The sequence below is a fragment of the Monodelphis domestica genome, chromosome 2, assembly GCF_027887165.1.
Source record: "Monodelphis domestica isolate mMonDom1 chromosome 2, mMonDom1.pri, whole genome shotgun sequence".
In the NCBI taxonomy this organism is placed as follows: Eukaryota; Metazoa; Chordata; class Mammalia; order Didelphimorphia; family Didelphidae; genus Monodelphis; species Monodelphis domestica.
The window spans coordinates 374,853,519-374,868,315 of record NC_077228.1 but is presented as its reverse complement, the minus strand read 5'-3'; the positions used below and the strand labels follow the sequence as shown (position 1 = coordinate 374,868,315).

The window sequence follows — 14,797 nt, the reverse complement described above, 5'->3', positions numbered from 1 at the left end:
ATTTTTCTTCTTATATTTATATTATATTTCATCTTTAAGTAGACTAGAAATCACTTCAGGGTGTGGGCCATATCTAATGAAACATAAGCTTGAGGGCATGGAATAACTAAAGTCTATCTACTGATAAATAATTGTCTTTAGTTTACATATGATTTCCTTCTAGATAGAATTTTTGCCCCAAAACAAATAGTTTGAAATAAGACCTTTAAAGGATACTTGATTGCCCACAGAAGCCATGAATGACATATAGCAGCCAGTCACGATGGATAGTGTTTTTTATTATATCCAAGAGTTCACCATTCCACACATACTTCATATAGGGTTCACTGCAAATCCCAAACACACCTGGAAAAATGCAAATGGGGATCCAAAAGGAAAAAGAAATGGGTAAGCTCTTCAGCTCTGAGTTTTAACTTTAGAATAAACTCAGTGTTTAAATAGTGTTGCCACTGTCAGCACTGTCAAGAACAATGAGAAATTCCCAGGCAGGCTCTCTTGAGCAGAGGAGAATTAAGAGGAAGTTGTACAATGGGTCTGACCATGCTTGATTGGACATAAAAACAAGTAAGCATCTGCAGACCATTTAGGAAGGCAACTAAAAGAGTTCTTTAACAAGTTCTAAACCAAGATGATAACTTCAATACCAAGTAGTGAATTCTCAGCCCTGGACCTCATTCCCTACTAGCCTCCTGGGATCTCCTTATCATGTTTATCCTCCTTTAAGCTTTCAATGTTGCTCATCCCCTTTAGTCCTCAGCTCCACAATCCAAATTCTGTTTACTAATTTTGGCTAACTTGACTGACAAATCTAATAGCCTAATGGCACTCTCTCCCCCACCATTGCCCCCCAGTCTTCCAAAATTTTGCTGCTTTAACTTCATCCCCTGAACTCCTAAGCCCTCTCCAAGAAGAATTCTATCACTACCACTGACTTAATTCAGTTAGTCAGTCCATGAAAGATTTTGATCCCAGCTGACTATATAAAAGCTGGGAGGCACAAAAGAATATCTTTTATTATTTGATCATCATATGAAGATTGTGAAAAACCCTGCTAAGTACATACAAAGGGAATAAAGAGACACAAGTGAACTGTGCAGGCAATTTCAACTTAGAACAGACAACAATGACACATAAATCAAGAACATATTGTTAAAATATATATATATATGTATATGTTAATATATAAATTAACCATAGATAGAATAAAATACCTAGTAATGTAACTTCCAAAAAAATCTCAAAACTAGAGGAACATAATTAAAAAATAACTTTTATGCAAATAAAGTCAGATTTAAGTATAATTGAAATATTGTTTATTGGTAGGCAGAGCCAATATAAATAAAATTACAATCCTACCTAAACTAATCTAGTGATTCAATGCCAGCCCAATTAAATTACCAGAAAATTATTTTATTGAACTAGAAAAATAATAGTAACATTCATTTGGTAAACAAAAGGTCAAGAATATCAAAGGAAATAATGAAAAAAAATGTTAAGGAAGGGTTATCTAGCAGTAACAGATGTCAAACTATATAATAAAGCAGCAATTTTCCAAATTATTGGATACTGGGTAAGAGATAGAAAAATAGAACATTGGAATAGAATAAACATTGGAATGTTGGTGGGGTTGTGGGATGGGACTTAACTTTTCCTATAACAACATACAACAAACAGTTATAAAAGATTATAGTAACCTTGTGTCTGACAAAGGTAAATTTCCAAGTTTTTGGAATAAGAATTTACTATTTGGTAAACATTGTTAAGAAAACTGGAAAGCAGTTTGGCAGAAACTAGATAAAGATCAATATTTTACATCATTTACCAAGATAAGATAAAAATGGATGTGACCTGTGTATAAAGGAAGATATTATAAACAAATCAGAAGAACAGGGAATATATTATCTATTGTATTTTTATGGAATAAAGAAGAATTTATGAATAAACCAGAGATTTTAAAAATTGTGAGATGTAAGTGGATAATTTTTAATGCATTAAATTGAAGAGTTTTTATATAAATAAAACTAATATAGCTGAGATTCTAATGAAAGCAGTAAAATTAAAAAAAAAATGTCCTGGACAGTTTCTCAGATAGAGATCTCATATAAGAAATCTTTAAAGAACTTTGGCAAATATGTGAGTGTGAGCCATTCTGTAACTGATAAATGGTCAAAAGATATTAAGTGTTTTGGGGATTAAAAATATCAAAGTAATATGTAACTATATTTAAAATTGTTCTATCATTAGCAATTAGAGAAATACAAATAAAAATACCTCTGAGATATTATCTCATACTTGTCATTGGCTAAAATGATAAAAGGGCAAAACGGCAAATGTTGGACAGGATGTGAAAAGATAGGGACACTAGTACACTGTTGGTGGAGCAGCAATCTGGAATTTTACCCAAAGAGTTGCAAAACTATGCATATACCTTCAGACCTAATAAGCACTACTAGGTTTATTTCCTAAAGTGAAAGGAAAGGAAAAAGGAAAAAAATACTATATGTTCTAAAATATTCATAGCACTCCTTTTTGTGGTGGCAAAAAACTGGAAACTGAAGGGATTTCTATCAATTGGGGAATGGCTGAACAAGCTGTGGTAGATGATTGTAATAGAATATTATTGTACCATAAGAAAGGACAAACAAGATGATCATCAAAAAAACTGGGAAAGACTTACATGAAGGGATGCAAAGTGAAATGAGCAGAATCAAGAGAATGTCCTTCCCAGCAATAACAATAATCTATGATGATCAACTGTGAATGACCTAACGATTATCAAAAAGGTAAGGATACAGAAAAACTCCAAGGAACTCATGATGAAAAAGGATATCTACCATTTCGGAGGGAATAGTCCAAATACAGATGAAAACATTCTTTATTTTGTTTCCTTCATGAATTTTTCTCTAGTGTAAGCAATATGTCTCTTATTTCACAAAATGATGAATAGATAAATATGCACCATATGATAACATCTGTACAAACTATATTGCCTGCCTTCTTGGAGAGGTGAAGAGAAGTGGAAGGTTGGGGGAAAAAATAAGATAGATTTTTGAACATAGGAAATGTGAGAATTTGTTTCTCTTGGATAAGCATATTTATTATAATTTATTCCATATCTATAACAAATCAAATGTATTATGTTATTGGTATATATTATATTATGTTATAAAAATGTCTAAGCTTTAATCTGAAATATATGTATAACACATATAATATAGAGAAAGAGAATAGGGGTAGCTAGGTGGATCAGTAGATAGAGAGCCAGCCCTAGAGATAGGTGATAGGAGGAGTTGGGTTCAAATCTGACCTCAAGACACTTCCTAGCTGTATAACCCTGGGCAAGACATTTAACCTCAATTGCCTGGCCTTTACTGCTCTTCTGTCTTGGAAATGATACTTAGTATCAATTCTAAGACAAAAGAAAAGGGTTACATATAAAAATATATCACAAATCAATATATATTTATGTATAATAATTTATATGTATATAATATATAGTATGGGAGAATAAATATATTGTCAACTCTTTATAATAACTAGATTGAAAGACAATACTAACAACTGCCTTAAATCAGACTTTTTCTAAAAGGTTATAGTTTCTGGCAACAGGATTTATAGTGTTTCTCAATCCATGTCACAGCTTAGAATTTAAGGTTCTGTAAGTTCACAGATGGATAGATTAGCAAACACTCTGATTTAGCAGATGGTCTTTGAGAAGACCTGTTGAGGCAAACTGGTGATAAGCCTCTCAATCACTAGGTCTAAACTCAAAGCCCTTCCAATGTGGCAGAACAAGAGAGAGTCTGCTTTTCTCTGACAGGTTCTTTTGAGAATCCTGGATCACCTCTACTCCATGACTGGGTATTCGAATAGGACTTTGCCACAGAGTTGAAAAAAAGAAGAGAGCTTTATTTTGTTTAATCAACCAGTATTTATGAAGCAAATACTATGTTTAGTTAGGTAGAATCAATACCCATTAATTGAAAAGGGGGTACTTTCTATATCTGGAACTACAGAATAGTATTTCTTTTGAATTATACTATTCCTCTATGGCGATCTAAATCATCTCCCAAAGCTGAACTTTTAATTTGCCTTTCTTCAGAAAGAGAGCTTTACAAAAGCACTGTTCATTTACTTTATTGCTGTTTAAATGTCTTTACTCCTGAGTTTCAGGGTTGTTGCAAAGACCACTGCAATTCTCTTTATTATATCCAAGTAACTTTCAAGAAAGAAGTCATGAAGTAGGATGGAAGAATAAGCAAATAAATAAGAATCTCACCACAAAGACTGTTTATGGTGACATGGATAATGCATGATACAAGTCCAGAACAAGATAGTAACTCCAACACATCTATAAGTAAAACCTCAAAGAAAAAGACAACTTTTGCAAAAAAAAATTCAGCTAGAATTCCTGGAAGAGATGAAGCAAGGTTTTTTTTATAAGAATTTTCAAATATTTTTATTGATGAAATGATAATGTTAAAGAAAAAAAAACAGAAAAGAAACAAAAGGTATAGATGAAAGAATTGGAATTAGTACAAAACTTTGCTTAAGCAATAAACTCACTGAAAATTGGAATGAACCAAATAGAAGTCAATGAATCTATACGGCAACAAGAAATATTAAAATCAAGTAAAATCTAAAAACAGAATAAAATGCAAGGCATTTCATAGAAAACACCTGACCTAGAAAATAGATTAAGAAAAAATAATTAAGAACCATTGTACTACCAAGATGTTGTTTAGTCATTTCAAATGTGACTAGCTCTTCCTGACCCTATTTGGGCTTTTCTTGGCAAGGGTATTGAAGCAATTTGCCATTTTCTTCTCCAGCTCATTTTACAGATGAAGAACCAAGGCAAGCAGGGTAAAATGACTTGCCTGGGTTTTTACACAGGTAATAAGTGTTTAATTCTGGATTCTTATTAACTCCAGGTCCACAATGGCTGCATAAGATGCAGTATATAAATTTAATAGAATACTACTGTGCTTTAAGAAATAATGAAGAAAATGGTTTCAGAGGAAACCTGAGAAGATTTGTATGAATGATGCAAAGAAGAGTATACAGAACCAGAACAATTAATACAATGGCAACAATACTGTGAAGATAAACAACTTTGAAAGATAAGATCTCTAATCATCATAATGACCACTTATGATTTCAAAGAATATGAAACATATCTACTTCCTGAGAGAAAAACTCAGTGTAGAATGACATATCTATGATTTTTCTACTAGACATGACCACTGTAAAAATTTGACTTTTTTAATATTTTTCAAGAGTTTTGTTTTTCTTTTGTTCTCATGTGGTGGGCAGGGAAAAAGGTAAATTTTTTTATGAACTGAACTCAATTTAATTTAAAAAGAAAAATAAACTGATTTTCTTTACATATTGGAAAGCTATAATATTTTTATAAATTAGAAAAATTATAATTAATCAATAATTGTGATTTACAACTCTTCTTTCCCTTTCAACTGCCATACCCCCATTACTCTTTTACATAGATAACATGCATTAGATGAGTTATCCCTTAAAATGGTGCATTGTCTTAATTTAAATATCAAATTGATATTCAAGTCTAGAATAGTACCAAGACTTTGCACACACTCAGTGAAACTTCTAGCTTTACCAGAAATTCAAAGGATTTATAAAGAACACTTTGATTTTACTGTTACCTAAAATATCTGAAAGGGAGTAACTCTGACAGTAGAAACTGTCCATCAATCAATGAAAACTTCAAGTAATTATTGTGTGCTAGGCTGTTCATTCTAGATAACCACTAGATAAATAAATATTGTCTTGAGTCATCCATTGTCAAATATAAGGATGCTATAAGTTGTATTTGTGCTAACCAAAAGTTTAGACAAAACTTGCTATATTTGGCTTCTTGTGACATTTTCTGAAAACAAAACAAACTGAGCTGACCTCTAAAAATAGGGAGAATGTTCTGAAGTGTGCAAAAAGATTTGGAACTTGACCACAGTTCTGGACCTGTATATTATAGAATTCAAGTTTAATGGAAGGAAAATTATTAATTTCAGAGAAATGACTGCATGCAATTTTCTGGCTGTCATACATAAGTTACAAGATGATTAATCAGTTCTGAAACTTATACTGGTCAAATCTATAAATCTAAAGTATGGGAAAATAAGATATAAAGGAGTCGTTCTTCATGGAAATTATAGAAAATTTAATGAAGATGTTAGAGCTATCATATAACACATATCCCTAAGTATAGAGAAAGCCACTTACCACTGCCACCCTGTGTTATTAGTCCTTCATCTTCAAAGATGTCAAAACTCTCTTGTCGAGTATGAGCTGTTTCAGTTTTTAACATTTCTAGTGGCATTCTCAAAACGGTCAAGTTATATTGAAGGGAATGGGACAAATCATAGCTGTAACTGAAATTAGAATTTAAAGTATTAAGAACCATAGAAAGAGGGGTAACTAGGTAGCACTGTAGATAAGAGCACCAGGCTTGGAGTTGGGAAGACCTGGGTTCAAAGCTGACCTCAGACACTTCCTTACTGTGTGACCCTGGGCAAGTCACTTAACCCCAACTGCCTAGCCTTTGCTGCTCTTCAACCTTGGGAGCAGAATTAAAAATAAATAGAACCATAGAGAAATACAGAAACTTTTTCACAGTTCTGACTTTTCTCATATGAATTATATTTACATAAATTAAATTATTCTGTATTTATTATTTTGCGTAGAAGAATTTCTGTCAAAAATCATAATGTAAACTTAACAATTATTTCAATGGAATTAATTCATTTCATTAATTATAAATCCACACAAATCAATCAACAGGCATTCATTAAAAGCTATATGCTGCACACTATGCTAAATGCTGCAGATACCAAAAAACAAAAAACAATACCTGCCCTAAAGAAACCTACATTTCTAATGGAGAGACAATATATTTATATCAGAATGTACAAGATAAATACAAAGTAAATTGAAGAAAGAGAACATTAGATAACTTTTTTTCTACTCTTACTTATTTTGGTTCATTTATTTTTCAGGATGATGATCAAATGTTATTCCTTTTATATAAAGGCAGTCACATCAACTTCAAATAGCCTCTGGAAACTGAAAAAAATTACGTTGCTCTTATAGTTAAAAAGAGAGAGTTTAATTCATACCAAATACTGAGGCTCCAGCTTCCCATAAAACATTTAAAATTCAATTTGATTAGCTTATTAATTACATGTATCAGCTGAGTTGTAGATTTCAAATTCCAAAGAAGATAAGAAAAATTTAACACGGATTTACTAAATATTTAAGTTTTATAAAAGTGGTTGAAATGGCTAGTTACTGATTGAAAAATTTTCTGTAGTTTGAAAATGAAATCTGTAGGTTTTAGAGGTCAAACTATAAATGACTTAAAGCCCTAATTTTTTAATTATATGCTATTATTTAAACCAAGTTTTATTTATATCATTTGTATAATTAGCTATAGAATGGAACCAGCAATTGAGGCAAATGTGAAAGACTTCTTAGAAGAGATGGCACTTGAGTTCAATCTTAAAAGAAAAGAGCAATTCTAAGAATCAAGCTGGAAGGGAGAACATTTTAGGCACAGGGAACATTCAGTACAATGGTAGATTTAAGATAGTGTCATGTTCAAGGAGTATCAATTAAGCCAGTATGTTTGGATAATAGATCACATGGAAGGGGAAAAAAAAGAAAATGTAAAAGGTAAAAGAGGACTTGCTTATTAAATGCCAAGCAAAGGATTTTGTATTTGCTCATGAAGGTAATAGTGAGCCACTAGAGTTCACTGAACAGAGGGAGGACAAGGTCAGGCCCTAGGTCAATAATGGTGAACCTATGGCACAGGTGCCAAAGATGGCATGCAGAGAGCTCTCTGTGGGCTTGCACACTCCTCACCACCTCCCCGGAGTTCATTACTAGAAAGGCAGAGGCACTCGGGTAGAGCTGCTCCCCCTCTCCACTGTGCCTGAGGACATTTTTTCACATCCCCGCCCCTCTACCCAGCAGTCAATGGGAAAGCACAGGGGGTGAGGTGGGCAGCTCACAAGTGGCAGAGCTGGAGGGGAGCAGAGCATTCTAGTCACTCCCATCCCCCTCTCTACACTTGCTGAGGACATTTCTCACTTCACCTGCCCCTCCGCCTACCAGCCCAGTAGGAGAGCTCCCTCACCCCTCCCCCGTGTGTGTGTGTGTGTGTGTGTGTGTGTGTGTGTGTGTGTGTGTGTGTGTGTGTGTGAGAGAGAGAGAGAGAGAGAGAGAGAGAGAGAGAAACCCAGCACTCAGTAAGGGGGCAGGGCACAGCACACAGTTTCTAAAAGGTTCACCATCACATCCTTAGACTTTAGGAAAGTCACTTTGGAAGCTAAGTGGAGGATAGACTGGAGTGAGGAAAAACTGGAAAAAGGAAACCAATTAGAAAGTTACTTCAGTAGTTCAAGTGAGAAATTCTGAAGGTCCGGTCTAGGTTAGTGGCTATGTGAATAGAGAGAAGGATTTTATGAGTAAGAAGATGAGAAAGAAATTACACAATAGGCATCTGATTTGATATATGGGATGAGCAAAAGAAAGAAGCAGAAAATGAAACCAAGATCAAGAACCTGGATGATTAGGAGGATGTGCATGATAGTAATAAGGAAGTTCAAAAGGAAGAAGGTTGAGGGAGAGAACAATAATCATTTCTGTTTTAGATATGTTGAGTTTAAACCCAAAATACATAGTACAAACTGAGAAAAAAAATTCATAGATTTGTATGATTGAGTTAAGTGGCATTCCTTAGAATAGTCTATTATCTGAACATAAGCTCTTAAGGACATGCTTTTAAGATTTTAATCCTGAGGTTCATTTTTGCATACTGTCTTGTAATTAGTTATCATCCCAATGTAAGAGGTAGTGAAAAGGGAAAGGAATAGATAGTACCTACTATGTAGCAGACACTGTGTTAAGTGCTTAAAAAATATGTCAATTGATTTTCACAATAATCTTGCAAGGGAGGTGCTGCTATTATCCCTATTTATAATTGAGGAAACTGAGGCAGGCAATGTTTGAGTGATTTGACCAGGGTCACACAGTATGTGTATCTGAGGCTGGATTTGGACCCAGGTCTTCCAGACTATAGTGCCAGCAATCATCTACTGAGGCACCGAGCTGCCTATATCTAGAATAATCCTAAATATAACTTGATGAGGGCTTTTTGTCCCCCAAACAGAGCAATTAATTCCCATATGTCTGATGTCCAAAGATGGATCTAAATAAGTATGTTGTAGTGTTTTAGTTGTGCCAACCTTGGAAAAGACTAAAAGGAACATAAGATGACACTAGATAAATAATTTAGTTTTTTTTTAATTTACTCATTTTTAAAAGTTGTTACACTACTTAATTATGCCAAAATATGACAAAGAATTATGTTAATGGTATAAATTAAAGTATGCTTTCAGAGACAACTTTCTGACACTCTAATAAGTAATGGTGTCTCTGACGGATAGACTTTGAATTCAGATCTTATTCTAAAACCTGTACAAATAAAGTTTGGGGTAGGGGAACTAAGAAATGCCTTTCGGAACAGATTTCACCATAGCAACTTTCTTTTTACAATAGTTCTATTCTGTTTTACTCTTAGCAGAGAATTTCAAAATGCAGCCAGAATATTTTCACTCTAACTAAGCTTATTTTCAGAATACTTCTAATTACTATTCATTATATCTTATATTATTATGCTAAATAGAATTATTTTTAAGATATAATTATTCAAGTTTCTAACATTTCTTCAGGAGCTGCACACACTATTGTTTGGAATAATTATAATTTTTCCCTTAATTCATGTGTAAAGCTTGATTGAAAGTGATTTTTCTGCTTCATTTTTGAAATCTAATAGTATTATATTTGTTGATTATTTCAATCATTTCAATAGTCCCATTTGAAAAAAATGGTCAATTTGTTCAAATAATTTTGCTTTATAGTTACAAAAAGTGTTAAGTTTGATTTACTAGTAATAGTCAATTCACCTTATTTAAAATAATTTTCATTGGTAGGAGGATTTTCCATAGCTGGTTCTCCCTATACAAATTAAACCACATGTTTAGTCTAAAAGAAAAAACATCACCCCCAAAACATACTACCTCACATAACAAAAGGGGCATAGCTTCCATGAAGTACAAGAATCAACATTTTGTAAATCACATTTAAAGTGGGCCTAAATAAAGAATCTTGGGATGAATTCTCTTGTGCAGGTGAAAATGTTTTGAAATATAAATAATCATCACCTTACTTATCTGCCTGTATTTTCTGATAATGGGTTTTCTTTAAGTTCCTAACACATTTGGATTTTTGTGAGATAATTTTCTAAGAGATAGAATTGATTCTGTTCTTGTCCTACTCTCTTCTCCTTCTCCAAAAGAAATTAAATTTTAATTAATCAATTAATCCCCAAGAAAAATCCAAACTTACCTAAAATAAAAATTGCTGGATAGGTCTACATTTTGAAATATTCGCAGATATCTAAAAAGAAATCCAGAAGAAATACTGTAATAGTCGTATTAAATTCTTTAACATTTTCATCACCCAACAAATATGTGTATATATTTCTAATAATGATAATAATAAATTACTTTTATATAACACTTAATGTTTAAAATATACTTTCCTCACATCAACCTGTGAACCAGACAGTACAGACCTTGACTAGATGTAATTGAATTAAATTGGTTTCCACACTTAGTTTTCTGTCCCTGAGTGTTGGATTCATTGCTCTCTTTTGATATTTTTGATATACTTCACTACATTTTTGATGCTGATTTTAAAGACTGTTAGAGATATTGAGTTGACTATTGATGTGAGGAAATTAAGTGTTTCAAGGATTCGAGTTACACTGATGTGCAGAAGAAAGTGTAATCAAAAACAAAAAATGCCAGGGACTGACAAAATTACTGCTGTGCAATGGTCTAATTAATCCTAAGAAAATATGCAAAGACATCCAGAGGAAACTTCTGGAAGTAGAAAAAGCAGCAAAAAATGAATAAAACAATTACTCTTACTATGAAGGAAAAATGTTTTTCAGAGGCAAGATAATACAAAGGCTTGTGTATTAAGGGTTGGGAAAAAAGTAACTTTTACTGATGAAACTTGCTTTTTTCCCATTCATTTTATTTGTATAATAAAATTTTTGTCAAAGGAATTTCAAGTGAGCCTGTTATATCTGGGCACCTTCCTCAAATAAAACAGCAACCCCCCCCCAAATTTTTTTCTGGGGACTTTGTACTTCTACTGATGCTAAAAGCTGCATCCTCATTAAGGAAAAAATTCTGATAGGCTTATTGATATATTGAGAAGCAGAACTGCTCTGGAGTTATACCTACTGCCAAATGGAGATGAAATATGGGAACACAACCTTGTAAAAGTTCAGAAACTTAGCCAAGAAATAAACATATTTCAATACCCTCAGAATTTTCCTGATTTAAAATTCATTGAAAACCTACATGTACAGGTATACCTTGTTTTACTGCACTTTGCTTTATTGTGCTTCAAAGGTATTTCTTTTTTTTTATTGAAAGTTTGTGGAAACTGTATATTGAGCAAGCCTATCAATGACATTTTTCCAACAGCCTGTACTCACAGATTTTGATAACTCTCACAATATCTCAAACTTTTAAAATATTAATATAGCTTTTATGGTGATTTTTTGTGTAAATTTAGTAATTGTTTTTGTGTGCAACAAATTATGTCCATATAAGATGGCAAATTTAGGGGGCAGCTGGGTAGCTCAGTGGATTGAGAGTCAGATGTAGAGAAGGGAGGTTCTATGTTCAAATCTGGCCTCAGACACTTCCCAGCTGTGTGACCCTGGGCAAGTCACTTAACCCCTATTACCTAGCCCTTACCACTCTTCTGCCTTGGAGTCAATGCACAGTATTGACTCCAAGACAAAAGATAAGGGTTTTTAAAAAATGGCAAACTTAATTGATAAATGTCATTTCCCCATCACTTGCCTTCTCCTCATTCCCTGAGACATGATATTAAAATTAGGCCAGTTAATAACATACCTTGATCTACCACCTTGATCTCTCAGCAGTCATCAACACTGAGGCAAGACTTTCACCAGCAAAAAAGATTACAATTCACTAAAGGCTTTAATGATGGCTACCATTTTTAGCAATAATGTATTTTTAACTAAGGGATGTACATTTTTTAGACATAATATTATTGCATATTTAACAGATTACACCATAGTGTAAACATAACTTTTAAATGAACTGGGAAGCCAAAAAATTCATGTAACTAGCTTTTTGTGGTATTCCCTTTATTACAGTAGTCTGAAACCAAATCTGCAATATCTTCAAGGTATGCCTGTATAATCAGATAGACTTGGAAAACTAGGCTGCTCAAAAAATTAAAGGGTGTGTCAAAATCTTGTGACTGTAATTCCAAATTGTATAAAATAAGTGATTATAGCAAAAAGAGGACATATAGCCTATTAAAGTAGATTTTAGAGTAAAATGTTATATGTTATATTATGTCATTAATAACTAATCACTTTAGGTTATTATGTGGAGTGGAATTCTGGGGTGGCTCGTTCCCCCATGAATCACTCTAATAAGCAGACAGGAGACTTGAGGCTGGCAGAGTTCACATGGTTTTATTCAGAGGCGGGGTGGGGCATAGGGTGAGGAACACTATCTGGGTATAGACATTATCCTCATGGAGGGGGGAAGGGTGAGACAATACTACCTGGGCATAGGCAGTATCCTCACAAGGGGTGGGACATAAGGAGACAGACAGACAGACAGACAGACAAAGGCAGAGAAAGAGACAGAGAGACAGAAACAGACAGACAGACAGAGAGACACAGAGAGACAGACAGACAAACAGACAGAGAGTGTGTGGCTCCACAGTCTGAGGTCTCAGTAGAGGGCCCAGATGCCAAGATTTACTCAGATTTTTATAGGGATCCAACACAATGCTATCTCCACTTTCCCACCATCTGTATCTTATTCTACCCTCCTTCTTCTATTCTCCTTAATCTTTCCCAATGCTTCTGAGTGTCTTTTCTTTATCTTCCAATGTTTCTAAGCATGTGGGAAATTCCTTAGGTTTGCAATTTTAGTTAGTCAGGTTTTTATGGCCTGTCCAAGGATTTATCAGATCGCAACAATTTGGGCAGAAATACTCTTTGAAACATTTCTTGGGCTATTGAAACATTTCTCAGGACATGTAGTCAAGATTATAACTTGTAAATTTTGAGATTTCTCTCATAGAAATTAGGACACCCAAACTTCTTACCACGGGAAAGAAGAAGTGAAGTGGGGACAGTCTTTTAGCTACATTTGGGAAGACTATCAAAGGCCTATACACCTACACACACACACACACACACACACACACACACGTGCTATTTGGGGAGGGGGTTTCTTCTACTCTTCAAAAGGAGAGATCAATATCTCCTAGTGGAGGGCACCTAACTTCACTGTTTTTCTATAGGAAGTTGCCAGTCCATGATTACTAATACTAATCAATGTATACAGGAGAATAATGCACAATTTCATCCCACACAGTAACCGTCTTGGACACAATGGCAATTACTAGACTTTCCCCATTTTTACTTTATAAAAATGACAAAAATGAATATTATTCTAATAATTCTTTTTAATGAAACCAAGTTTTACCTGCCTACTCTTATATTCAAAAATTTATTCCTTGAATATTTTCAGCTTTACAATGTGATCTTTATTATAAGGCACATCCATTATTTGATCTAAAAGTCTCAAAATAGCATTTAGTCAAATGTAATAAAATAAAACACCACTTTTAAAATAATACACATAACCTCCAAAATATACTTCATTTTCTTAATCTATAATATCACAAGTAAAAACAGCTTAACCACTAGTATTTACCTAGCTTCATCAGGATGAGTAACTCGTACGGAATCATTTGGTATATAGATCATATTTGTATCTTCTATCTTGTATATTGCATGTCCTCCAATATCTGCCATCTTCCTCCTTTTTGTTATTAATATGATGTAATAACCTTCTAAAAATCTGACAAAACCTATTTCAAAATAGAAAAAATGCAATGTGTAATTTTTTATGTCTTAAGAATTAAGAGAGAGACTACAACTCAAGAAAGCTATTGACTAGATAGCAAGAAGGGGCAGTAATCTGGATCACCCCATTGAAATCACAGATTTTTAAAGTATTAAAGTTGAAATTGAAATAATCTTTTTTAATTTTATCAAAAAAACACATTTAAAGAGTCATAAGCTCATGACATGATTCTGACTTAGGAGTGTTATTCTTCATGATTCTAACACTACTAAATTATGAAATTTCTTTAAGAACTATTTTATAGAGTGACATTCGCCATCACTTAAATAGACTGAATCTCTTCAGTTAATGAGTCAGGAGCTATAGAGCTTTCACTTTATTTACAAAAAGTAATTGATGGCATAACTTTGAGCAAGTTATTTAAATAACCAAATCTTATTCACTTCCACTTAAGTAGCTACCATATGTACCAATTTATAACACCTATACAAAATCCATAATATAAAAATTATTTTCGAATTCTATTACCAATACAAACAATATTATGAATATATCTTGTTTCTTAAGCCTACAAAAGTATTAATTACTGTGTGTATTTTTCAGAAATCATTCATAATTTGTTCATAAAATTTACATTTTATAATACAAATACTGGCTCTTACATACACACCACATTCCAGGAATATTTAAATGTACCTGAAAAATATAATAATAAGCCAAAGGAAGACATGGGAACTAGAAATTAAAAGGTTGTTAAAATG

General features: G+C 33.2%; 1 protein-coding gene across 1 annotated transcript in view; it reads right to left on the bottom strand.

The window, feature by feature from the left end:
- FIG4 (FIG4 phosphoinositide 5-phosphatase) overlaps positions 1-14,797 on the bottom strand; it is a 150,049-nt gene that overhangs the window by 88,643 nt on the left and 46,609 nt on the right. Inside the window, exons 4-7 of the mRNA XM_007484429.3 lie at positions 13,884-14,040; positions 10,441-10,491; positions 6,253-6,401; positions 217-345 (exon numbers count right to left, since the gene is read on the bottom strand). Of these exons, the coding sequence (XP_007484491.2) occupies positions 217-345; positions 6,253-6,401; positions 10,441-10,491; positions 13,884-14,040 (486 nt within the window). The remainder of the gene's footprint in view (positions 1-216; positions 346-6,252; positions 6,402-10,440; positions 10,492-13,883; positions 14,041-14,797) is intronic.